The 26,666-nt window shown below is 38.2% G+C and overlaps 1 protein-coding gene across 1 annotated transcript in view; it reads left to right on the forward strand.

Moving 5' to 3' along the window:
- Nucleotides 1–293: 293 nt before the first annotated feature.
- The window catches only part of LOC104493435 (propionyl-CoA carboxylase alpha chain, mitochondrial-like), a gene marked incomplete at its 5' end in the record, with an annotated part of 139,823 nt that continues 113,450 nt past the window's right edge, over nt 294–26,666 (forward strand). The window contains 2 exon segments of the mRNA XM_010136112.1: nt 294–404; nt 9,355–9,457. Of these exon segments, the coding sequence (XP_010134414.1) occupies nt 294–404; nt 9,355–9,457 (214 nt within the window).

Consider the following 26,666-nt stretch of genomic DNA (forward strand, 5'->3'; position numbering starts at 1 on the left):
CCAGGAAGTTTAGCCCAAACCGGGACAGTGACTTAACTAGGTGTTTGAATTGGGCTTGGAGAGGTGAAGATTTGGAAGGTTTAATTCTTAAACTGAGTGTTTAAGGAGGATATCTTGAGGCAGGAGCAGAACAAAACTTATATATCTGCATTGATTACACAGTTCTCTGGTGTCTTAAGTTGTGAACAAGTATTTAATCTACAAAGATGAGAGCTCTTATTTTTACAGTTTCCTATTGTAATTTATGATTAATATGTTTACCTGATTTTGTATTGATTTTTTTTTGTCTTCAGGTGTGGCTCACAATATTTCTTTACTGCGAGAAGTGATCATCCATCCGCGCTTTGTTCAAGGAGACATCAGCACTAAATTCCTTCCTGAAGTGTACCCTGATGGTTTTAAAGGTTTGTTCTATTTTTGGGAATCTTTCTTTTTTTTCTTGTGAGGTGGTGTTTTTGATTATTATTCCTTTATATTTATAGACTGTCATGTCCCCAAACAGTCTTTACCCTTTTTTCTTCAAATGTATCTGCATATTCACATGATTAGAGTTTTTATATAATGCATAATATGATGAAGTGACTTTCTTTTCTTTTGAAAAGGCAAGATACATACTTGTAGTGACAAAATAGTAAATTAAGTACATCCAAAGTCAAGAAAAAATATTTACATTATATGAAATACATAAAATGATCATCATCATTTCAATTCTACCATGTTATTGTGCTTCATTACAGACAGTGCTCCTATTGTTAACTGAAGACAAGATTTCTCTTTACTCAATACTGTTGCTTCTCTAGTGAGTTCATGCAGCATCTTTAGAATTGCCTTTTGGCACCCTTTCTCAGCACCCTTTGGCACAGCATTGTCTGGAAGATCCAGCATTTCATCGGAGTATTTCAGTAACCTGGTCTTAATACTCATTACACACAGTAATGGGCATCACCTAGAAATGATTAACTCATACACTAGGGTAGCATAAACTCAAATGCAAATGTTTCTTTACAACATCCCAAACAACTTAGGTGGTAGAGGAATCTAAGTAAACAAATAGATTGATTTCCTTTCACAAGGATCAAATTTTAAAAGGTTGATTCTCTCTCAGCCAGTCTTCTGTAGATACTTTCTTGAACTGTGTGGTCAGAACCTCTTCCTTTTCTACAGACCTCACACCTCAGCTAATATGCATCAAGCAGAACTTCTTCCTTATTAAAAAATAGAGAACTTTTATAGCTCATTATTTGTGTGTCCTTTATGAATCCCATGGAGATTCCTTTCCCCCTGTTCATCATTAATCCAATGTGGCAGAATCCTCATTCCACTTCAGAGATGACACTGCCACATTGGCAGACTTGGATGTGTCTGGCACCTTGCCAAATTCTAGTCTCATTAAGGAGCAGAACAGATTTCTCCTACCTCAGGGCTCATTGTGTGATGCAAAAGATACTCATTCACAGAACTACTTTATATCATGATGTAATTGTCAACTCTCTGTGATACAGTCCTACGTGTGGGATTAATACATCCAGCTTGTTATTGTCTCCTGACTGTAACCAAAGTGATAGGAGACAGTCACCTTGGATGGCAGTAGGCTTGTGAATGTGGAAGCTCAAACGTTCCTTTGTTGTCTTTGCTAAGGTGTACTTACCAACTAATCTTCAGGTAGCTCAGCTGGCTTTCATCCAGTCTAGACTTGAGGGTACTCTGATCTGCTCCGAAGGCTTGGTGTGGCTGATTAGCTGGTGCGTCTCCCTTTCTCGACACTTTCCTACAGAATCCTATATCCTGTCTCTTTGATGGTTCTGGGACTTTTCAGTCCTTTTTCTCAGTGAATTCAGTTCCCTAAACCACTATTTTTTTTTCATTGATGTTGCTTTTGTTGGGGTTTTTTGAGAGTCTTTGGGTTGACTTAGCTCGTGAAGTAATCTTGTGGACTTCAGCAGATGTGCAGAGTGAGTGCTATGCTAGGAATGCAAAGAAGAGAATGGAGAAAGGAGAGAATGCAAGATGTTGGGGAGGTTTGTACCATGTCATGAAAAGGAGGTCTCACCTCACGCACAGCTGGGAACAATAAAAATGTAAACCATTTTACCCTTATTTGTGGTAATGTGTCTGTTGGGGCCCTTGGTCACTTGTATGAAGCTGGAACAGGTTTTGCTGACCTCTTGCTCTGTATTTTTGACTATGGAAAAGCACTCTTGTCTTTTGGGTTTTTATTCTTGTTTTACTGTGTTGTATTGCAGTGTTAACCTATATAATCAGTTAATTACTTGTTGGTCTACAAACAGATTGACAAGAAATTTTTCTTGAGGTCATCTGACTTGAACTGTATATGTATGTATTTGTGTGCACGTATACACTGATGCAACTGTTGCAGTCTGAGATAAACAGTAATATTGTATTAACAGTCTTAAACATAAGCTTTGGCTTTGCACACCAGAAGACACAAGAAGAGATAGTGTGACAGTTCATAATGGCACACATGAAATGAAGAGACTTTGTTCCTGCTGTGTGAAAAGTCTTGCTCTCCTTCCATGTGTCAAATACAAGTATACGTTAGCCTTCTTAATGATAAAAAATTGCAGATATCATTATTACAAAGCATTGGTGTTTCAAGTCAAGAGTGCTGATTCAAAGCTCACTGAAGTAATTGAGACCTCTTTTAATGATGTAGTTTGCTTTGGATCAGGCCCATCTGTCTTAAAAAAAAAAATCACTGAGTTGAGCAAGGGTGGTGGGCAGATGATGGGTAGAAGTTCAGTAAGAGAAACAAAGGCAAATTAACTTCTGCAATTTAAGTCCTCTGCTCAGTTTAGCTAACGTTTTAATATAAATAGCCAGGATAAACTTTGGTAGGAGGGTTTGAAAATCAAGTAGCTTCATGTATTTTAATATTGTTTGAGAGACATGTAGCTGTAAAAAAAAAAGATCTGGGATAATCTGAAAAATTAGAGTAATGTGTAGCCAAAGGGGATTTGAAAATACCTAGAAATATGTGCTGTTGTTAACAGTGGGAATTTATACCAGAAGTATTTTAAGTTTGGAGAACTTAAGAAATAACTATTTCAATGAAGATGAGTGCCGCATTCATGCTTGAGCACAATCCAGTGTGCTGCTTTTGTGAACTGCACAGCTGCCACTGGTCTTCACTGATGGTAGGTGATGAATGTCAGTTGTGCTCTGTCTGGGGACTGTATGAAACACTGGTCCACTTACGTGGGTTTTTCTTCAAACAGAAGTATTAACTTAAAGTCTTGCTTAGGAGTAAAATAAGAGATGCTTTGTTTTCCAGTCTCGTTTTCAAAGGTTTCATTATAAGGCCTTTATTAGAAGGCTTTTACTATAAGTTAAGAAAAAATTAATTATTAGAAATATCCTGGCAGCTTTTCCATTAACCTGTGATGCCCACTTTAAATTACATCTAGAGTAGGAATGTTTAGTAATTTTCATGATGAGAGTTTAACTCTTTCTTCCCTTATTTAAATAAGCATTCATTAACAAACCCAGTTTGTTTATTGCAAGTTATTTTAAAATATTGCTGTGCTGAAACTAACCTTGCTCAGGGTATGGGAAAACAGCTGCTGTCATACCCTTTTGTTGTCTGTGTGAGGGGTGGACAGTTAGAATGTCGGCTGCCAGTGGGTCAGCTGGAGTGGGTTATTGCTCTGAGCACACATGCATGTTTTGGGAGGAGTGTGAATCTGAAGGTGGGTGCAGCAAAACTGATTAGATCAGGTGAAACAAATACATCTGTCTTGTGTGCGTTTGTGAGCGGCCTCCAAGCATTTTGCTTCTGGAATAAAAATGTTTGCCAAGTATGTAGGAGTAGCCCACACTACTAGATAGAGTATTACCAGACAAGCTGTCCTTCTACACCTTCCAAGCAGCCCAAGATGCTGCTTTACTTCCTAACCTGCCTGGTGAGAAAGGAATGTACTATCTACTATCCCTATTTTATAGGCACGGAAAGTATATCCATTCCCACAAAGATCCAGGAGGAGTCTTTGACAAAGAACAAATTAAACTCAAGGGTCCTTAGGTTCATAGCATACTCATTGGATCCTTTTTTGTGGTTCATTCTGTTTCATTGTTAATCTTTTCCTGGATAACTGTTTTAGTATTGAGATACTATTTTAATGGTCCACTCTTCCTGGTTATTAAATGACATTTCAAATGCTTGGTCAGTCTCCTTGGGAAAGACATTCTGCACAAATGAGAAACAGGGCATTTTCCAAGGGATTATTGCAGAAGTCATACCAAAACACAGAGAAAAGAAAAAAGAATTCTTCCCCTCGTCTAGCACGTTTACCTCACTTTGATGGAGTGGGAGAGCAGAAGTTCTGATGGATGATCTTTTAGGTTAACTGATTCCTAATACAGAATGAAGAGGAAGTGCCTCTTTTCTCCTACAGTTGTGTATTGACTCCAGAGGTGAAGGCTTTTAGATACTGTTGTGTTTGTCATAATTATATGAGCTGGAGGAAATTATTACTCCACTTTAGTCAACACTTATTAAACCACCTCTGGAATACTGTGTCTAGTTTTAACACCCTCATGCGCATAAGAAAGATGTCATTTAACATGAGTAAGTCTAGCAAAGGGCCACCGGGGTGTGGTGGGGTTAGAACAGAAGACCTGTGAGAAGAGGCTGGGAGAAGCAGGCATGTTTAGCCTGGAAACAGGAAAGCTAAGGGTGGACCTAATGGCAGACTTATATCTCTGAGGGTGTGCCCAAGAAGATAAAGCCAGATTCTTCAGTGAGTTGCACAGTGGCAGAGACAGTGTCCTGACTACACAAACCTCTGAGCAACCTGGTCTGATTTTGATGTTGAGCTTGCTTGTTGGGAAGGGGGCACACTGGATAAATTAAAGACCTTCCAAGGTCCCCCCTCAGTCATTCCATGATTCTGTTAGGAACAAAAGCACTTCTTAGGTGAATTGGGACTGTAGATATGACTTTTAGGTCTGGAGACATCTGTTAGAAGTTGGAGGGGGGAATGCAGCTTCTCCTGGATGTGTTACTGTTAGAGAGGATGGTTGCTGTTAATTCCATTCATCTTCTCTGCACTGGAATCTAATCTTTGTCTTCATTTTATGAAGCTACTGGATTATAAAAATTGACTTAACAGCTTGCTTGAATAACTTCTTTCTGGCAGATGAAGCCAAAAAACATTTATTGGTCTGTCACTAATCCTCTTACAATTCAAAATAGTAAGGGGTTTCCTTTCTGTATACTATATGCATCCATGTTATAAGCTGATCACAAGCTCTCTGAGAGACATACTTCACTATTCTGAATAGTTGGAGATTGCATACTCGGACAATATTGTCTGTCTTTTACTGTGACCATCTGGGTGGAGCAAAGCTCTGCTGGACTTCAGAAGAAATTAAACACTTTAGTAACATCCAACTTGGTTTTCTGCCTCAGCCTGCTTTTGTTATACATGCCATCTGTAATGGTCAACTTCAAAATCCATTGGGGAAAAACTTGAGCCAAAATGGAGCCTAGGAATCCTGTAAACGTTGCCTGCGTGGGTATGGATCTGAATTCTGTTTTGCACTTGTATTGCACTTCCTATTTTACCCATTTTGCTTTTAATTTTTATTCTTCCCAATCAGGAAACAGTCATTTTTCACATATTAAGTAACGGATTTCCCTGTAATTGATAGTAGGAAACACATTTCTAGGACAAAATGCAAATGAGACTGTTAAGGCAAAAATGACCTTTTATGTAATTTAATTTGAAGTTGGTTATGTAAAGTAATTGCATGAACCTTTTGACTCAGCTTGAGGGATGCTGGGATAATATTGATTTAAGCAATCATAACATCAGTGAAATGAGAGAGAAGTACTTTTTTCTTGTCTTCCTTCCTACTATGGTTCTGTCATTTAGAAGTAATAGATGCGTGCAGTCTAGTTTTAAATAATATGAACAGTGCTTCTGCTCCTTTAGTTGTGACTTAATTTTAATTAATCCTCTTTTACATTCACCTTATGTAATTCAGCTCAGTGAAGACAGTGATAATGCAGAAGTATATCCCAAGTTGAGCAGAGAGATTTGGGAGCTGGTTTACATTTTATGGTGGAGATGAAATGTCCATGTAGTCCAGGAGTCTGCAGTGATAATTACTGGAAAGAGCCATGGTGGAACTTCCCACATTGAAAGCTCTGGAACCTTTGCTAGTTACTCATTTCACTCCTCATCAAGGGAGCACCTGGACAAATGCCGCAGAAGTAGCTTTGTTACTGATCAGATTGAACTTCTGCATGGTGAACATGAAAGGCTGCGTTGCTATATCTTTATTGATGGTGTTATATCTTTATTGATGAAGTTACACCTTGAGACACCCAACTGAGATTCTGAGAGGCAGTTTTTAAAGTAAAATAATACTTGAAGTGAAACAAAGGTATCACTGTGTGGAATGGCCCTGTATTTCCAAATATAGTAATGTAATTGAAAGGTTAACTTCAAAACTGCTTAAAATTCTGCTGAGCATAGCAGCCGAGCAAGAGCAGAAGGCAGGGAAATGGGGCTGGGGTTCAGAGAACTAAGGCAGTACCAAGAGCAGTCTGTCTTGGGTAGTAAGGCTTGTTGCCATCCTTAGGAAGCAGCCTTTAATCAGCCTTCTGAGGTATGCCTCTGAAGTTATGCTAACGACAGTCTGTGGTAGGATTGTATCTTTACTGCCAAAGAGTGAAGTCTAATTTTGGTATGTTCTTGTTAGCAGTTTATATTATCTCACAGAAATCCCACTCTGGATACCACAGTCACCACTGGTTTTCTCCTTGATATATCTGTGCCACAACTAATGCAAATAGTGACAAATAGAGAAATATTAGATAAATATTTTTTTCATGTTTGTGATAATGAAGCGGTGAATGTAACTCTCTTGGTTGTTAACCTGTTTCAAATTATTGACCTTTGTTCACTGTTTGGAGTTTGATTTTTATTGAAAATAGAGGGAGAAAATAGTTTTTGCAGCACAGCAAGTGCAAAAGCGGTTATTGATTTAATCCAAGATGAAGGTCATGCAATAAAACCTTCAAATTGGGATCTTTCTAGTTTTACCTTGTTCCTTTATATGAATTTGTACTACACTACCACTGTGTGTTGGAGCAGGTGGAAACACGCAGTTTTGGTCACACGGCTTTGTCATGGGTGTTAGGAAGGGTGACTGAAACGCAGAGGTTTTAGGATATATTCCTGATAAATCTTTAGCTGAGACATGTAAACAAAACAGCAGTTTTTAGATAAAACATTTTGGAAAAAATATCTCAGAGCTGCTTCGCTACGTGTAAGCAATTAAAAAATTTGCACATGTCAGAGCTGGATAGTTGATGTTGTTGCATTGTATGATTATATAAGGCATATTATATACACTTACGTGTGTGTATATATATACACAAATAGTGCAGAAGTTCAGTGTCTTTTGACTTCTGCTTTGCAATCACTTTTTTTAGTAACAGGCAAAGGAAAGATCAAATTTGTTTCTCAAGCCAGTTTCTCAACCTTTCAGCATTTGTACTTTTGCATGCGTTTGTTAAAGTGAAGGCAGATTCTGTATGGAGGCAGATAAATAAACACCGAGTAAAGGAAGTTGCAGTAATCTTTAGCCAGAATATGTTAATATGGACTAAAATTAAAAATAGATTGATGCAGATTTGCTGGCTTTTGTTATTTTTAAATCAACTTTTTTTTTTCCTGTGACAGCTCCTTAGTACTGCTAGCTGGAACTGTAATGAATGTGTTTGATCACCATGGCGTGATTGCATTGCTGAGGTGGACTCTAAGCAGCCTCTTTACCTGTATTTAATCTGCCTGGTGGAATAATGGATTCTGTGCAGAAGTTGTCCTGTTTAGAAATTGTGCACTTGTTACTGTGAAGCCTGCTCCAGTCCTTTTCAGAAGCTCCACTCTGGATTTTCTTGAGGATTGTATTAAGTCTTATTATATGCTACTGATAGAAGTTGTCACTTGCTAGTGACCAGTACCGGGGGATGTGAATCAACATTACATGCAGTAGTGGTGAGGTGATGGGAGAATGGAGATGTGGAAGGGAGCTGTGCAATTTTGTTTCTGCTGCAGGACTGCAAGCAAACGTGTCCACCTGGGCAGATTAGTTCAGGGAGATACAACCTTCTGAACCCCTTATCCTTCTCTTCCCCCATCCCTGCGTGTGAAATCTGTACTTGCCGTGGATGATAGCGTTTGCTGTGATACATACACATAAAGCACTTTGTGACAGCTGTTTTGTAACTGAGTTCAGGTAATTATTTCAGTCTTAACCTCTATCTTTTTTTTTTAATTGTATTTACTGTGTTATCCTCCCCTCTGGCTATTGAAATGCTTTTGCTTTCAGCTGTGTAAAATTCCTCTTCTGAGGATAAAGTTTGCCTCTTTTTCTCTGTGACAATTCAGCTTTACGCTTCTTGTCCCCTTCTATGTCAGCTTTGACTTCCTGTCACTACCTTATGGACTAAGGACTTGTCCTTTTCCTTTCTCTCACATCAGTTTTGACTGTTCTCTGGTGACACCAGTATTGGCTACCTATTCACCAGCTTTTCATACCAAATCTGTGTTTTGGTTTCTAACCTGAATATGGAGAGGGCAAAGTTCTGTACTGTGCTCTGTCTTTATGCCTGCTGAGTGGACAATTGAATTTCTAATTAACCTTCATGTTCTGGAACAAGACCAGGTTTGGAGAAAACCTGCTTCTGATCACTCTGGTTTGCACCTTTTTGTCCATACCTTTATTAGCTGGCTTGCCTTCATATCGTAGGTTGCTGTGAGCCATTTTCTGCTTATGAAGTGCCAAACATGACTTTGACTCCATTAGTCACAATCTAATGGTTAGCAAAAATGGCATTAAATGACTCAGGGCTGATGATGTAGTTTTATCCCCATTTATTTCTGGGGTTGTACTATAGCATTATCCCTTTTACTTGGAAGATCTATAGCCTTTGCAAGGTAAAGTACTGAGCAAGAATGCTATATATTTTGAGTAGGTTCTAACGTACAGATGGATTCCTTACCAGCATGAGGCATAATATGTCAACCAGTGACATTTCAATAACGAAAACAAGATGCTGCAGCATTATTCAGGTTTTTTTTTCTTTCAGTTGTCAAATTGTTTTTAACAGAGATACCAGTGTTAGCAGTAGGGCTGATCTGTATGAAAACATGCAGTTTAAACTCTGAAACTGCTATGCTGAGCCTCATCTTAATTTAGAGGAAAAAATGTAGACTTCAAGTAAAAGGACTGAGCAGTTTCTTCGCTGGTAGTTGTTACTTCTTGTGCCTGTGTTAGTCTGTGATATCTAATTTTTTTTTTTAACTGCTTTCTGAAAACTAGGACACAAGTTGACGGATCTTGAAAGAAGAGAACTACTGGCAACAGCAGCATCTTTGTATGTGGCTGAACAACTGAGATCACAGCAATTTCTAGGCACTCCAAGGTGAGTTCATTTCTAGGAACTCAGATGTGCTGATGCATCTTGTTAATGGCATCTTCTCATACACAGGAGACACTGGTGAGAAACTGCATGGTTTCTTAATATAGTCTGTTTTTTCTAAGTTCAAATGAGCTGTGGCTTACATTTCCCTACTTGCACAAGTCATACATGATTATTTTTATTCCAAGTATTAGCGAACTAATAGGCACAAAAATGTGTTACAAGCCGTACAGTAATTAACACACATCAGGAGTTTCATTAATGCAAAATGTTGCTGCATTAGTAACTAACCACAAATTGAGCATCACAAATTTCCCATGTGCCCATTTGAAGTGATCTAAGCACTTTGAGATAATATGAATATTCAGCTACTAAGCTATAAATATTGTGGATTCATGAGTAATTTGCTTTAATAGTGTAGGATCTAGTTCTGAAAATACTGTCTGACTGGTAAATGCTGGAAGAGTCAGCACCTTGCTTAAGTATGTTTCTTGGTGCTTTTGATCACCCACTCCCTCATACTTCTGGATAATAGCTGCAGGTAACCTAGGGAGTACTGTTAATTGTCCAACTGTTGCAGTAGCTTATGTCAAAATACTCACTCAACTACATCAGCTTTTTGGAACAATATGGTTTTTTGACTCTAGGATGTTTCTAGCTTTTGTTGTCCTCTGGCCCGTCATTGTCAATGCCTTCAGACTTTCTATCAGAGCAAATGAATTTGCAAAATTTGCTTGGATAGTTGGTGTTTGCAAACAGTGAATCCTGAATTCAGCATGACTCTTCTTCTCTCACATTCTTTAATGTAAAGTTGTGTGTGTGTGTTTTGTGTGAGAGGGAACTCAGAATGCAGGATAGACATTATTCACATTCCATGCCAGTGGTTTGACAGTGTATTCTATTACTGATTTTACAGTGGTCAGGAATAAATCAAATGTGGTTTCAAGAAGTCTTTATTTTTATTTGTACCCACAAAGATAAATAGTACCATATGGTGTTAAAAAAAAAAAAAGAAAGAAAGAAAAAAAAAGACACTTAGGGCAAGCATAAAGGTTTTGTAATATATAGCATATGTAGGGCTAGGTTATTGCTTGCCTTATGCACCTATAGGGGAAAGTAAAGCACCTTTTTATTTCCTCCACAAGTTACATCCTCGATAGCAAATGGCGTAAGGAGAAGAACAGACCCTTGAAGGCCACTGTTCCCTAAATAAAAGATGAATGAGCAAAAACGAGGAGGAACCTTGATTGTAGTTTTTACTGGCCAGCATAGGAGATTAAGTAGTCTGGTACTACTGTAGAGAAGTAATAGATTACTTTTCACTAAAAGTAAGAACAATAATTGTTGATTTAAGCAGTGATTCTCAAACTGCTGTTGTATTCCTTCCTCTGATGTGAGATTTTTTTTTTCCTCTGGCCTGTAAAATATTCTTACTGAAAAGGGAGTCCAATTTTGGAAGAGTTTTTTAATGTTTTCTTTCTATTGCAACTTTTCTTTCACTACTAGGTGTATGCATATCTTTATAGAAAAGACATATACAACTATTTTAACTGAGATATCATTTCTGTAAAGGAAGTATTGCATTGAGCAATCTGGCATGGTCACACAGCTCTTTTTGTGCTGCATTACGGAAACAAATAGACCCCTGCTTTGAAAAATATGACCTTACATTTGGAGTCCTAGACTAATTTCCTCACATACATTCCTCCACCATGAGTAGAGAAGGTAGCAGAGTCTGTCCACATGAAGTTTGTAAAACTAGATTAAGGTCTGTTTTTTTTTCGGAATTTAAATAGTGAAGCTGACAAATCTTTTCAGTACAGGAAAAATCACTTTCCCTTGCCATGATGGGGTGTATTTATGTTCAGCTTAGCTTTTGAAGGATGGTCTTTTCTGTCTACTGAGGCATATGCAGATCTGGAATGAATCCTTCAGAAGTTAAGCCTTAAATTTTTCTCCACTTGGTGGCTTAGCATGGTCCTTAATAAGGAATAGGTCATGGTTTCAATGCACATATGTTGTTAGATCTACTTGTTTTAACAATAGTAAAACTGCTTGTTTGAGGCCAAGTAAGAATGATATAATGCAGAAAGGCTTATTGGTAAGAAACTTCCGAAGAAAACCAAATCCGATAAGGATACTCTTTACCCAAAATCATGCATCTCTTTCAGAGCTAAAGTCAAAGAAACAAAGGCAGAATGAGGTCAAAGGATTGTGCAGTGTCCTGGACAGTGCTCTCCATTCCTCAGAGCAGCTAGTGGACTCCCTCTAGAGGGGACTGAGGACCGTGGAGCACGCAAGTTGCTGCAGTCCCGTGAAGGATCCTTCATGACACATCCTTAATTTGCCCAAACTGCATCTGACTTCTTTTGAAGGTGTTCCATGTCACAGGTACCTTTTAGAGAGCAGGATTGTGACTATAGGAAACACATCTTTATTGGTATGACTGCAATCTGTTTGGAAAATTAGTAAACAGAAAGTGCGGAGTAGGAACCTGTGCTACTGACAACAAATCAGAAAGGCTGGTTGTAATCTTGGGTGCAGTTCACTGTGGCAGAATTGGGCGTTTGGAGTCTGTGTGAATTTTAAATCCACACTGGAGGATGTAAGCAGATTAGACAGGCTGCATGCTCCAAAGTTGCTCCATAACATTTTCCTAATGGTTTGGAAAAGTATGTTAACATGTTGACCATGATCTTCTAAAGTTCAGCTCTCTGGCACTATTTATGTTGACAGCATTTTCTTCTTTTGCATGCGCTGAAAGCAACTGAGAAATTTTTTGTGTAAGGAATTGCACTGAAAAGTAGTATTTTGAAATCATGCGTTGTTTCTTCTAAACTTGTCGCAGCTGCAGAACAGACAGTTTTCTGCTGAACTTTGAGTTATATGCTTATCTGTAGTTCTGTTTTCCCTTTTGGCAGCTATATTTATAATATACATTCTTTTCACAACTGCAGGGGTATTTTGGGTTCCCTTTTTTCCCCATGATTTGTTCACCTCAAGCTTAGGGTTGTTATTCTAATCAGAAAGAACCATGCTTGGAAGTCTTCACAGGAGCTCCACGTTTCACTAGCAGGGCTGCTGAGACTTTAAACAGAAGAATTGCGGCTGAGCCAGGTTAAGGAATCCTTCTCCCAGCCTGCTCCTCCCTTAGTCTCTTTCTTTCCTCCTCCTCCCCCAGGTTTACAGGCATGATTTTGTGTGTAGTTGCTTTCTACTCTGGTTCTGCTTAAATGACCCATATTAGCCTAGAAACAATTTAATAATACTTGAGATCATTCTGACAGAACCAGGTTAAGTACTTATGACAAGTGGAATTATTCTGGAAGACCTACAAGAGTGGGAATGTGTAGCAAGGAGGAAGAGATGAGCAGAGGGATGTAGAGGGTGGGCCTTAGCAGATCAGACTAGTGGCAGCTTCATGATGGGGATTCTTTACAGTCGGTGGTATTTGCTGGGGTATGACTGGAAAATATGTATTTTTCAATCCCCTGGGTGACTGCATCATCAACTGAAAGGTTCTTGCTGAAACGCACTCTGATAATCAGCTATTGCCTTTTTTTGGATCAAACACCCAACTTCCTTCAGCAAGTTTCAATTAGATGTGACCTCTCTAGTGGGATTCTTTGTTGTAGTAGTTGGTGTTGAGGTTAATACAGGCCACAAACCAAAGGCCGGTTTGCCTTTCCTGGGTTAGAATAAATCCCTTTATGTTTAGGGTGGAGCACCTACAGGTGAGTTTCCACTGTCTGCACTGCCTATGTGCCCTTGGCCTCCTCCTAGGATTGATTTGACAACTGTTGGCTAGAAATGCTGCTGGAGACTTGTGCATCCTCAGAGTTACAGGAATATAGACTTTTTCTTTTGTTATACAATGGAATATTTACCGCATTTTCTGTGGTGTTTTGGGTTTTTTTTAGATTTAACTGATTGTTATTTAACCACTTTTCTTGGGAAAACGTCGTTGTGGGGTGGTTTAGTTTTGTTTTTTTTTGAAAGAGGATTAGCTAATGAAAATGCTTGGTATTTTGTGAGTCAGATACTAATGTGAATATTTCACTGTGATATCTGGATGATAGCAGCACATGTTTCCTGCAGGAAAAGGCCATGAATGATTGATGATTGCTTCATTGTTTAGCTCTCAGTTTTTTTACCTAGGACTTTTCCTACTTATTCCATAGTCCAATTTATTGTGAAACTGGTGCCACCCACAGCTGCTGAACAGATTTACAGCGTCTAGTAAAATCTTAACATCTTCTAGACAGAACTTGATCTCGTTTCAAGTGGAAACATATTTTGGCTGAAGTGAATCCAGCTTATTTTATGTCTGCTTGATGTAGTTAGCCTTTGAGACCAAAAATGATGTTGTACAGTTGAATCTTCACATTTTGGCTTCAGACTTGTTTTCGTTAGTGGGTTGGGAGGGGAATAGGAGAGTGACTCTCCAGGTGTGGCTACATCATGCCTATCTCATGGGTCTACTAATGTGATGTTTATACTTCTAAACCCAATTGCCTACAGCACTTCCTATGCATTGCTTGTGTTGGCTGCTAGATGTATTTTCCTAATTTTTCTATGGGTTTTACTCTTTCATCATTTATGACTTGGAAAATAATAGTGAGGCTGCATGCCCATATTACCTGATACTACATGCAAAAAGATGGTAACACACTGGAAAATGTTTTATACTGCTAGCAAAAAACCTGAGGTTTTTCTTGCTTGGGTGTTTAATATAGAAGACTGGGATTAGGTAGTCTTGAGTTAAATTCCTAACTGTTCTTGTGGGACCTTGTGGATTGGGTGTCGGTTTATAAAAAGACAAAACAGCCTTAATACTTTACTGCTTTATTGAGGTTTTATATTTATTTATTTATCAACATGTATAAAGTATTTTGAGACCTAAGATGGATGATGCTTTCTAAGCATAAAATATTGCTTTCACAGGACAGGTAAATGTACAGTGAGTAATTACAGATAAAATACAAGCGGTTTTTTGTCAAGTTCTGAAATAGGTGGGCTGAATTTTTATGTGTTAAAATTCTGAAAATCCGGGGGTCCAGTGCAGTGGACATAACGACTGGTTATGTCTAACGACTAATGACTATGTTATGAATAACGACTGCAAAAACAGAAATGGCTATATTTGACTTTTTATTTAATGAATTATTGCAGGTTTGTGTCTAGGTTGATTTGGTACATATCTGTTGATGTAAATCCTCAGGTACGCTTAGTAATGATCATTTGAATGCCTGGTTTGCCTTGCCATTGCATGATTAGGGCAGCGAGGGGACTGCTCAGAGAGCAGCGGAGCCCTGCACCTCTTGGGCATGCTTGCTTTCACATAGACTACACCTATTACGCTGCTGGAGACTGGGACAGAGCCAGCTCTTTGCCAGCCTGGGGCTTCCCCATATGGAAGGATGGTCAGCTGCCCAATAGGAGAGCTTTCTGGCTCTCCCGCACTGCTGGAGCCGCACAAAATAAGGTTATGTTACGTTAATTTTACAGAGAAGGAAGATGATATCAGGAAAATTCACTGGAGTCATCTGAACTGGCCTCTTGGAAAGGGGGAGATTTCTTGCTTGCAGCACAGTCATAGGCACTGCTGAATTTTATCAGTTGCATTACCTGATTTTTATTTTTTTCACCCTAGAACTGTACTAATAAGATGAACAGTTATTGCAAGTACAGCTAAATATTTACACTTTGCCTTACTCTACAAACACTCTGTAGTGTGATATAAAGATAAAATGCTTTGTTTTCATTTGGTAAGGATGACTAAGTCCAGCCCACTTGTGGCTTTCTTCATTCCCTTGCTTTGTTATGCAGTCATCCTTAGCTCATGAAAATAACGCTGTCTTATCCTTGCTGTTCTGGTCCCCTGGTCAACAAGTCAAGCATTCTTTTCATGATTTACTGTTATGCCTTTGAAAGGCCTCCATATGTTTATGCAGCTTCAGACCATTATTCCACTGTGGGTTTTTTGTCTTTCCTCATAGACTAGCAAGATACTAGGACTCTGTTCTTCCTTTTTCCCCTATGATATCTTTGTTTATAATGGGCTCTTCTCATTGTGACAAACCTTTCTCATCTCTTTCGGTGTTACTTAATGTTGTTCTTGTGACCTCTCAAATAATTACATAATTTTTCTTTTTGTAATCTTGCTTAATCACTGTTAAACCAGCTGTCATAGATAATATTCTAGTTGTCTTTTAAATCTGGTATTATTTACCCTTCTACTTTGTTCAGTTGGTTATCACAGAAAGAGGATTATGTGTGCTAGATACAAACAAGGAGGTGCAAATATGTGAAACAGGCATTTTTGGCCAGCGGAAATAAACATGTATTTCAGAAACAGAACAGTGTCTTGGAGAAATTGTCATAGCCTGTTATCCCTGTGTCATTTGTAGGTAAAAAGTGTCTTGGGCAATCAGGAATCCACAGTTGCTCAATCTTTAGAGTTGATAACCATTATGAAACCATTATTATAAAAGTGTCTTGGGCAATCAGGAATCCACACTTGCTCAATCTTTAGAGTTGATAACCATTATGAAACCATTATTATTCTTGTGAAAAGTTTGAACCTTACTGAGCATCTCTTGGGAAGATCCCCAGAGCAGCAGCTTGCATCTTGCTGAGGTGATTGTTGGTGGGAAAGCTGTTCAGCAAAGTAAATGGGCCTGGGTCAGTCCCTGTGTTTATTTTTTATTTTCGCTATGTCTGCTGGGAAAACACCAGCTGCTGTAGGAGCTTTATGGTGTTCTCTTGAAATTTGTTTATGGCTGGTGTTCTCTTGAAATTTGAATTTACATAGAATACATATTTTCTGGTGTGCTGCTGTATTCCTGAGCCTTTTTAGTTGTGAATTTGGTCCTTTTCTCATCCAGGCTTTGCTTATGACCTCTTCTTCTAGAAGATGTTCTCTTTACCGCAAGACACCTCTCTCTTTCCTTTACTTTGATCCCATTTATAAGCCCAACAATTCTTCCCTCTCATGCAGGTTTACATCTGCTAAACCCATTCTTTAATATTTGTCTGTGTGTAAGAAGTGTATGTATGAAACCGTAGAACTAACAAGGTGCGTGCTAATTGCCGCATGCTCCCTGGTTGTTTTGCAGATATTTTTAGCATAGTTTTTCTTCTCCATCTGTATGTTTTATTTTGAGTTTTGAAGGGCAGAAATGAAGTTGTGTTGGAAGGTTTTCTGGAAGGGCAAAGTTTTTCTTGACTTTGGGGGACTCTAAGCTCAGTAAATGCATGTGTAACTGCATTCATGAGTTTGACTGATACTTCTTTCCTAGGATTATTAATATAAAGAAGATAAGCACAAACATCAGCACCTTACCTTGTAAAGTTCTTTAAGGCACTGGTTGTGTCCTGTTGTTTGTTTGTGTAGTGTATCGTTTATTCTGGATGCTGTTGTGTGTTGTCAACAAAATATATGGGAATAAAAAGTCTCTCATTCAATATTGTCTGCATACTTTTGCGTGTGTATATCTTGATTTGTCCATTGTTTAGCATGCTTGCTTCTTTCCTGGTTCACAAAGGCTGTAGTTAACTATGAGATACTGATTGAAGGGATAGATAATTCATTTATATCTTTGTTATCAAGTATTCCAATTTTCAACCGTTTCCTTTTCCTTTGATTTAACTGCAAAAGTGGGATGGGACACAGAATGGCCTCATTATTGTAGGAGTATTTCTCTGTTCCCTGCAATGATTCCAAAAGCTCTTGCACACTTCATCAGTATTATTGTAATTCTTTGGCTGCAGGATATTTGGCAGCTGTTGCACCCCACTGGCAAATCCTATTCAGACTTCACTTCCATTCACCATTGCCATTGGAGAATTGATTTCTCTCTCCTCTGCTCTAACCTTTCCCAATTCATTTTGGATTGTTCAATGTGAAACATTTTAATTTCATATCATACAGCCATTCAGCTCACAATCCTTTTTTAACCTGTCACCAGGGTAACAGCATAGCATGCTTTTTTTAGGCAATCAAGTTTTTATTTTACATGCTTAATGTTGCATTAAATGTTTGCATTTTGTTTAACCCTCTTAAATACTTTGAACTGTGGATATATTTTGCAGGGTAATGAATTCTCTGATTTCAGTGTCAAGTCTTCACAGAAACTGCCTTGCTTAAAATAAAAAATAATAAATCAGAAGATGATGCAGTAATGAGAAGATTATTAATAAAATCCCAAATGGCTCAATGAGGCAAGCAAATGTAGAATGGCAAAAATATCTTTCCTCTGGAAAAACCTTCCAGAAGCTTATATTATAATCTTTAGAGCTGCACTTTAGGATTGCTTCTACCTGTAAGTGCTTGTAATCAAATTAATGCAAATATAGGATTAACCATGCAATAACATGACTTTAAGAAGTGAAATGTCTGGCCTATACCTGTCAACCTGCTTCAGAATGCTTGCCAGATACGTGTGTGGAACTGTAAGCTGAATAGCAAGTGATTTCTATACATAAAAATCAGAATTTAAGGGGATGATGCAATTGATTAAAGAAATACAGAATTTTTAAGTGTCTGTTTTTCCGGACATGCAAGCCGTCATGGCATGAACAGCAGGATATATCCATTTTATTGGAAATGAGAATAATAATGAGTTTAGAGTAGATGACTATAAAAATAAAATGAAACGTACATTTTTATATCCCCAAAACCATAGATCTCTTATATCTGTGACCTTAGAGAGCAAGTCCTGCTTGTCTTAGTAAAGGAATAGGACCAGCTAGGTTATCCCCAACCTGTTTAGCTGGAATTAGAAAGAAATCTGTAATAGATATCCTTAAAATACCCAGAATTTCACATCCTATGTCTAGAATTATAATTAGAGGTGAGTGTTGATGGCTTTTTATCTGTTGTATTCTAGTCTCAATTATGTAGGTATATATGATATGTGGAGAAAAAATTGAATTTAACATAAGTGAAACTTCAGAACAAATGGGCAAATAAGTCCAGACTTTGCTCATTTGTAATGAAATAAACCCACAATAAAGCAAGCACTTTAACACTTAGGAATACTAATGTTACAAAGCTTCTCATTTGCAAAATAAATCATACATATCTTGCATTGTTTTAAAAAAACAAGTGGTGAAGATTTGCATTGCTGTAGTAGCTGGAGTGTTTGAGTTTGCATTTGATACAGCTCTTTTTGAGAAGACAGCTGCTTATTATAGATCAGACCCACAGAGCTGACCTTGTTGGAATTTTTCTTCCAACAGCGTATAGCTAACTACAGAAGGATTGAAGTCCAGTTTCTTCTATAAATTTCCAAGCTTTCTGTCCAGTTTCCTTTTTCCCAAGCTGTGCTATAAGCTACCAAATATTATTACCTGCCAAAAGAGGTTTGGCAGTGTTTTGTTACTGAATTTTGCCAAAAGGAGCCAAACATATGGTAACAGTTAATTTATAGGTTCTCCTAACCTCAAGGGAACTCTTACAGAGAGCATATTACCTTTTTATCTAACATATTTTAAATAAAAGAGCTGTTGGCTTGAAATTTGATATGCCAATATAGAAGCTGACCTTCATTGTGGTTATGCTCAATTCAGTCATGTTTAAGGATAAGATTAAAAGTGTAAACATACAGGATTGAGCTAAGACTTCTTTCTTTTCAGCTTTTAGAGAAGCGGGTCACTTCTGCATAGTTTTAGTTTGTGCATGCATGCGTTTAAGTGAAAATATTGAAGAAACATTTTTCACAAGAAAAATGAGTCCTGCGTTTGTCTCAGAAGTCTTGGAGAGCTCGCTCTTGTTAAAGTATTTCCTGATATGTGCATTACTGAGCAATAAGAAAAAAGAACATTTTCCATTTCTTTATATGTAAGATGACAGGCCCATTCTAATGGGAGAAGTATATGAGAGGTAACATTTGCTAATTGTGCTGCTATTTACTGTCATGGAGTTGAACCTCATGCCTCAGATTGGCACAACTCAAAACCACTCATCTGCTATCTTCATTTGAGGTAACCCTCTTTTGTTCCATCTTCGATGCCGTCTATTTTTGTCGTCATAACCTGGTGGTGTGGTGAATCTTAAAGAAAAACTATATGGATATGTCGTCATATTTCAGATGCGATATTTGGGATAGATGGCGCCTTAAATATCCTGATTTCTGTTGGCTCAGAGTAAGTATTCAAAGGTCTGGATTTTTTCCCCTGATCTCTACTGAGAATGCGCAGATGACTTTTCCTTTAGTGATTATGGATGATTCTTTAACACCTTTCACAGACCATTCTTTAGTGGTTTACTTCTCCATATAATTAGATGGACTTTGTTTTGGCTGTGGCTTCCTTTTAACATGTGTCTTCAAAGCCTGGTGGTGTGAGAAAAACTAGGCAGGAAAGAAAAGCACGGGACTGGGTTCTTTTGAAACCAGGGATGTTTACCCATTGACTTAGAAAGGAGATGATGACGGGTCTTTATCCTGCCTCTCTGTGGTGTTTAGTGAAATTAGCTTGCTGCAGTTAATAGTGCAATGATACAAATGATTTATTTGCTTATTGAATTCCAGATTTAAAAAGCACTTCAAAAAATCTGGGATATTTCTTAAATTTTATCCTTCCTAGGCTTTAACCTTCTGTCTTTACTCCAGTGTTGTGGTACATGTTTGTGGGGCTCCTCTCTCAGCCATGGGTGGTGATCTGCTACACCTTTGTCACACAGTAATGATTTCCTCCAGGCCCTGCTGCCTGTTTTCCTACCAGACTCTGATATGTAAAGCAGATCTTCATCTGGCTGCACTCATCCCTTAAAGTCCCTAGATGAGGGAGATGCCATAAACCAACAGCTTTTTCTCTGATCGTTTCCTTGAACTAGGGAGAGAGCTTTTTTTCTAAATCCTACATTTCCCCCACACCCTCCTGCAGCAAATCCTTTTTTTCTTGTTACTCGTATCTTCAGGCAAATCACAATATTTTTAAGATGTTTACTAACAATAAGTCCACCTTGTTCCTCTACTAGCTGTGATTTTTCCACTCTTCAGTCCGACATTGCATGTCTGCCTTTACTACAGGATTGCTTTTCCGAGGTCTTAACACCTATTTTAAGAGAACCCTTCTGACTGAACAGAGTGAACCTCTATTCCAGCGATTTCCAAAATCCTGGTAGTCTTATGGCTATTTAAGCCTTAGTCCCCTTACACTGGCCATTGCAGCACCATTCCACAACTCTCTCCTCTTCAACTTCCTCAGCCTTCAGTCAGTAATGTGTGTCTTCCCAGAAGCAAGGGTTAGGGAGAACTGATAGCATTTTGCTGTTTCACAGGTTAAAAAAGTTGAATTGCCCTGAAAATTGTTGTGTTCACAGCTTGTAAAGAGTGGAGACAACTCTTCAGAGACAAGGCCAGCTCATTTCACACAGGAAGGCCCAGAAGAGGCTGCAGTCATTTGCATTTTAGAGAAATTATGTTGGATATGGATGAGGAGACTTTGGGCTTAGAGAGAAATGGCTGATGTGTATGGATTCCTTCAGCCGGAGTGGGAGAGCACAAAGGAAAAGTTGGGATTTGAAGACAGTTGTGAGAAATGTTTCTGAACATCTTCCTTAAGATATCATCTCACAGCTGCCATACACTGCTTCTGAAGGTGTATTTTGAAACCTTGGCTCTTCTCCTGTTATTTGGTTGTTTCTTTACTGATTATTGGTAGTTTTCCATTTAAATTTTCAGGAGATACCAGTGGTCATAGTTGTAGATACTAGATCAAAACCACTTAGATAATGTATGTTGTGTCATCCACATTTGATGTGACTAACTTTAGCTGAATAGGAAACCTACACACAATTTTTTTCTTACTGGCTTTCTCCTCTTGTGAGACCATAGTATGAACAATAGCAGGTGTCTTATTAAAAGGATGGAAATATGGTAAGGGCAATAGAAATGTATCTTATTTTGAATACATGTGACTTTGTTAAATAACAAATTGAGCTTGGGTTTCTGTGGACCAGATTCATAGTGTCTAAGCAACATAATAAGTACAGGCAGGCATCACCTAAAGGTAGTTCAGCCTATTTAAGGTCTCACTCATTGTAGAGAGGTACCTTTCTCTTTACATTACTTATAAAGGGAAAAAATTGCTAGTATCAGGTGGTGAAAGCCTAGTGGTGTGAACTCTGGATGTAAGCTGAAAGTGTAGCAGATGATCTGTTGAAGGTCATGTGATTCACTGGAGCGCTGCTGTATGCTCTAATCGTCTAGACATGAAGAGTTAGTGCTTATTGAAGATATGCATATTTTATGTTATCTAATATAATTTTTAATGAACTCATGGGGTTTTTCTCATCTGCTGTTTTTTCTCTTTAACAGAATTAGTGGCATTAATTTGTTCCATAAGAATCTAACACAGAAGAAATAGAGAACAAAGCTTTAGAATCTGCGAAACATACCACATTTTTTACATGTTGGGGAGAAGAAGTAGCTGTCACATTGCTGTTGGAAACTGGCTTGAATACCTCTAGCCAAATGCTCTAATCACATTTGTCTGGGGTTTGGTAGATATATTATTGATATTCAGTAATGTATCAGCACTAGTTCTTGTGTATGCAGTAAGGATGCACTTTTTTGAAAAGAGAGCCACTGTGTAGAAAAACATTGTTGCAAATTAATCATTGTTCTTGGCAAGCTTCTGTTTCTTACACTATTGCATATAGGAAAATCTGACCATACTTTGCTGGGACTGTGTGCTGTCTTGAGAATGCGCATTCTACTTACTTCCTGAATTAAGTCTCGTAGAGGGGAGAAGTCAGAACAGAACAAGTATGATCAGTACATCTGTATTGCAAAATGGATCTCACTGTCAGAAGATGGTTAAGCTCTTGGGTGTACCCTTTTGGTTCTGTTACAACCAAGTTTGCAGGAAGTGGTAAGCTCTTGTCCTGCAAATTGGCAGAACAATTTTTCAAATGTGCTGCACTGTGCAGTATTCTCATTGCTTTCAACTGAGAGAAGCTGGCAGGTGCTAAGCACTGCTTAACATAACTCTCTCTAGGGCAACTAAATAAGAGGTTTTGAGCCTGAATTTAAGTATCAGGTTTTTGTTTATCTTTTAAACTATGGCCCAATATCTAAACTAAATACTGAGCATATGGTTCTGAGGGGGTGCAGTTGCAGAAGTTGTCATCAAGTTTAAATTAGCTTTGTGAGTATAAAGGGTTCTTCGATATTTAATCTAGCTATCATTAAAGTGTGTACTAGTACAAGTTAATTTCTAGGTCATGATGAGGAGCTGATACTCTCATTGTATGTATTTGACTTTTGATTAGTTCTACTCCAGTCCTGTGAACTGAATGCCTGTTTCTGGCTGGAGTGTGCTGGGTGCATTTCTGGAGCCTGGCTTCTGTCTTTCTTTCATCAGACAGGAAGCTGGTTCCTGTGTCCTGAGACTGTTCTTCAGTGTGATCCAAAGCGGTGTAAGTGCAGCTGATCACTATGATTTGCTTTGAGAACTGCTTCCAGTCTGAACTAAAACAGTGATGTTTTCACACCCACTGTATGTTATCTTGATTACTTTTGAGATAACATACTCGTCAGAACTTTTACTGAAAAAGTGGGTGAATAACTGAAATTCTAAATTCTGGCAAAAGTGGCGCAAATGTATTTTGAATTCAGTTTTACAGCAGGTAGTGGCAATTTAGCTCAAGATTACTAGGCTACAAGTCATTAGATTTCACTACTGTGATGAGTACAGCAAGCCTAACCACAGAGTTTTCCTGGACGTTTCAAAAAACAATTGAGTGTGGAAAGTAGTCTTATGTGTAGATGTAAAAGTGAATTACTATTACCTTATCAAACTTAGCAGTAGGTAATCTTTTAATCATTTCACCTCCATTTTCATATTAGCAGTTTGGAGACTGCTTGATGCCTGTTTTTAAAATGCAGCAAAATTTTAAAATATTCTAAACTTAATACAAAGTGAAAAATAGCGCATTATTACTGGGAACAGCCATCGCTTGAATGGAGGTGTGCAGGAAGCAGGCCACCCAACAAACAGTTACATCCCAATACCATCACGTTATATGGAAGAATATAACTGCTACTGGATGATGCTAACAGAAGAGCTGTAGTCCTCCCTAAGGCATCACAGTGATTTGTTCTGAACTGAGAATTGAAAGACTATTCCTAAATATCTGCACAACAAGGGAATTAATAAGTTCCTTTGTTCAAGGAAATTCAGGAGAATTTGTACAGGAGTTGTTAATCATTTTTCTTTTGTGGAGTGTATTATTATTGTTATTAGTTTTTCCAACTGCCCAAAGGAAACCCTTATTGAGAAAAGGGTGTTAGAGAGAAACAAAGTTGTGAAGTACTTTAATAGAGGAGAAATAGCCCCAAATTTTTGATGACAAACAGATTTTCGGATTTTTCTGTCTATAACAGCATGCAGCGCGCACAGGTCAATATTGTTGACTGATGTGATTAAAAACACCTGCTTGCAAGTAGTTCGTTTTTTGGTAAATAGTTTTGCTGATTTAGGACAGATGGTTTGAAAGAACAGATCAGAAGCATACTTATAAATTATATGGAAAATAAATGTCTTTTCTCTGTACTTGTGAATGCATGATTTGAATCTTCCTTGCTTCTCATCTCACAAACGCTTGTAATGAGACAAGGAGCAACATCTCTTATCCAGCATTAATGATTGAGATGTTTCCTTTTTCCAAGAAAAACTAAATGCTAAAGTAGGACCTGACATATGATAGGAGAGGAAGTGAGTTTCAGATATCATGTTTTGCATTTATTTATTTGTAATTTTCAAGGTATGCTGGCATTTGCTGAAGGACTGGGCAGTCAGACTTTGCCCTGAAATTGAGAGGTCTTGGGTGTACTTGCAGCTCTCAGGATTGCTTTGTGTTTCATCCAGTTTGTTAAATGCAAAGTGCATAGAAGTTTCCTGGTGTGCCAAAACTTTGTCCCAGAGGATGCATAGGCTGCATTCTCTGAGTCTCCATGAATCTCTCATTCCTTCTTACCACCAGCAGGGTAGGATGGGAAGTCCCCTAATGCCTACCTGGGCCCTGGCTCTTTCTCTTGATCAAGAGATGGGAGATAGATGTGAACCCTCACAGGCTGAGAGACCCCGATAACCTATATTTTTAATTCTCTGGACATAAATGCTGCAGGCATGAATTTGTTTTAGCAAGATAGGTAATAGCAGCAATCCCCTGTCCTTTGCCTGATGGATTTAAAGCTCAAAGCCATAAAAGAATTGCTGATGCTTGCCTGCATTCTTGGAACCCATGTTCTCATTAAGGCTATGGAGGTAGCTTTGGCAGAGGAACCCCTAGATTCTTGCTCCTGTGCCTGGCTGCTGAGGAAGCTAGCTGCAAAGCAGTCAAGTTAAGGTGACTCTCTTTGCCGAACCCATCCTCTGCATGCTTGGAGACCTTCAGAATGGAAGAGGGTGAACCAGGGGGAGCTGTGTGCAAGGTTACTTGTCAGTTAAATGAAGATGAAAGGGGTTGAGCCACACTTAGATCTAGATAGCTAAATTCACTCTAGATAAATAAGATCTAGCTTTAACTGCTTCTTTTATTTAGCCTTGATCTGGGGTTCACTGATGAAGGCACTGGGGGTTTTCATGGGGCACTGGATTGCAGGCCCTTATGTCCATGCAAATCACCCAAAAGACTTCTGTTAAAGGAAAAGGAAGTATACAGATGTACACTGTTTTGAATCAAAGCACAGTGCACTACGCAGCATCCCTTTAAAGCAGTGCTTTTTGCTTTATAGTTTACCTTCCATGTAATTTAATTTTTTCCTGTGGTCTCTATTCAGATAGAGTGCATGGCTGTAAAGATGCATATTTGTTATTGATCTAAATGTAATATGTAAGAAAATGTAATGTAAAACCATTTTGACATAACCATTGAGTAATTCTTTCAGCCTTTGTCTGATCAGCTGGCACACAGGCTAGTAGGGGTTATTATTTTGTATGACATTTGCAGAACTGTAATTTACTCTAATGATGGTATATTTTCATAGTCTCGGTGAAAGGGGCATATGTATACATAGGCACACATGAAGCAGAAAGAAGGAAACCTCATTTTTATATAAAAGTGCACGTGATATGTATAGATGTATCAGTCTGAATGTATGTAGAAAATGTGTGTGAAGACATGTAGAAGATACTTGAAATTGCTGAATACAATATTCCCAGATTCTTAAGTTCCTTTCACATAATTTTTAGTTCTTAAAATAATCCTGTGAAAGTGCTGCTTTTATCTTTTCTGTGCAACAGTGAACTTTTATGTTGGAAAGTGTTGAAAGTACTCAGATAGTAAAGCTCAGATTTTTGTTTTGTTTGGCAGTGCACTTCTGTTTAGAATTCTTTTAATCTATCCATTCCCTGCTTTTATATTCATCTGATAGTTGAAGGTTCTGTGAAGGATATTTCTTTGTATGTGAACTTATTAAACCAATAATGCTCAAAAGTGTGAGATTTACTTCCCCTTTTTCTTTTTTTACATCATAAGATAGGCTCTTGTTTGAGTTGTTAAATTTCTGTTTGCCTTTCTTGAGTTTTTTTGGGGGGTGGGCAGAGAAAATAAGAAACAATTTATATGGTAGATCTAAAGTTTCATTAAAATTGCCTATGCCCTGTCCCAGGCATTTTAAGTGGGCCATCTGTCTAAACATCTCTCCATTTTTTTTCTGATCATTTCCTCGACTTATTCATGAGCCATGGGAGGGCTCCTTTGTAGTCTCCATGTAGCTGGTTCAGTCTACCCCCACTGAATACATCTATGTGCTTGCATAACATATCTTTTCACAGTGCTGGAAATTCTCTGAACTTGGTTCAGATGAATGGCCCACTTTCTGAAGGTCTTTTTTTCTCCCCCTGCAAAGATTTGTATGCAGAAACTGACCTTGGTGGCTACAGAATCCAGCACATTATTCTTGATCATTTTACAGGTCACCTGCTGAGAAAGTTATGATGAAGGATTTCTTAATGATTCTTTGACCATTAACATTGTTTTAAGTCAATATTTCACTTTTATTTAACTGCTGAATAGGTAATTGCACAATTGAAAAACAGCTTTATGGAGCGTCATATAATGTGGTTTTCAAATGCTTATAATCTCTCGTAATGGGAGAATTTGTTATGATAGTTTGGGATTTCTCTGTGTTCACGTAAAGTATCGTGCAGCAAAAATATCAGAAGTAGAGAGGATCTTTTAGTTCCTCATCCCCCC

This window comes from Buceros rhinoceros, unplaced genomic scaffold (assembly GCF_000710305.1).
Source record: "Buceros rhinoceros silvestris isolate BGI_N320 unplaced genomic scaffold, ASM71030v1 scaffold2990, whole genome shotgun sequence".
In the NCBI taxonomy this organism is placed as follows: domain Eukaryota; kingdom Metazoa; phylum Chordata; class Aves; order Bucerotiformes; family Bucerotidae; genus Buceros; species Buceros rhinoceros.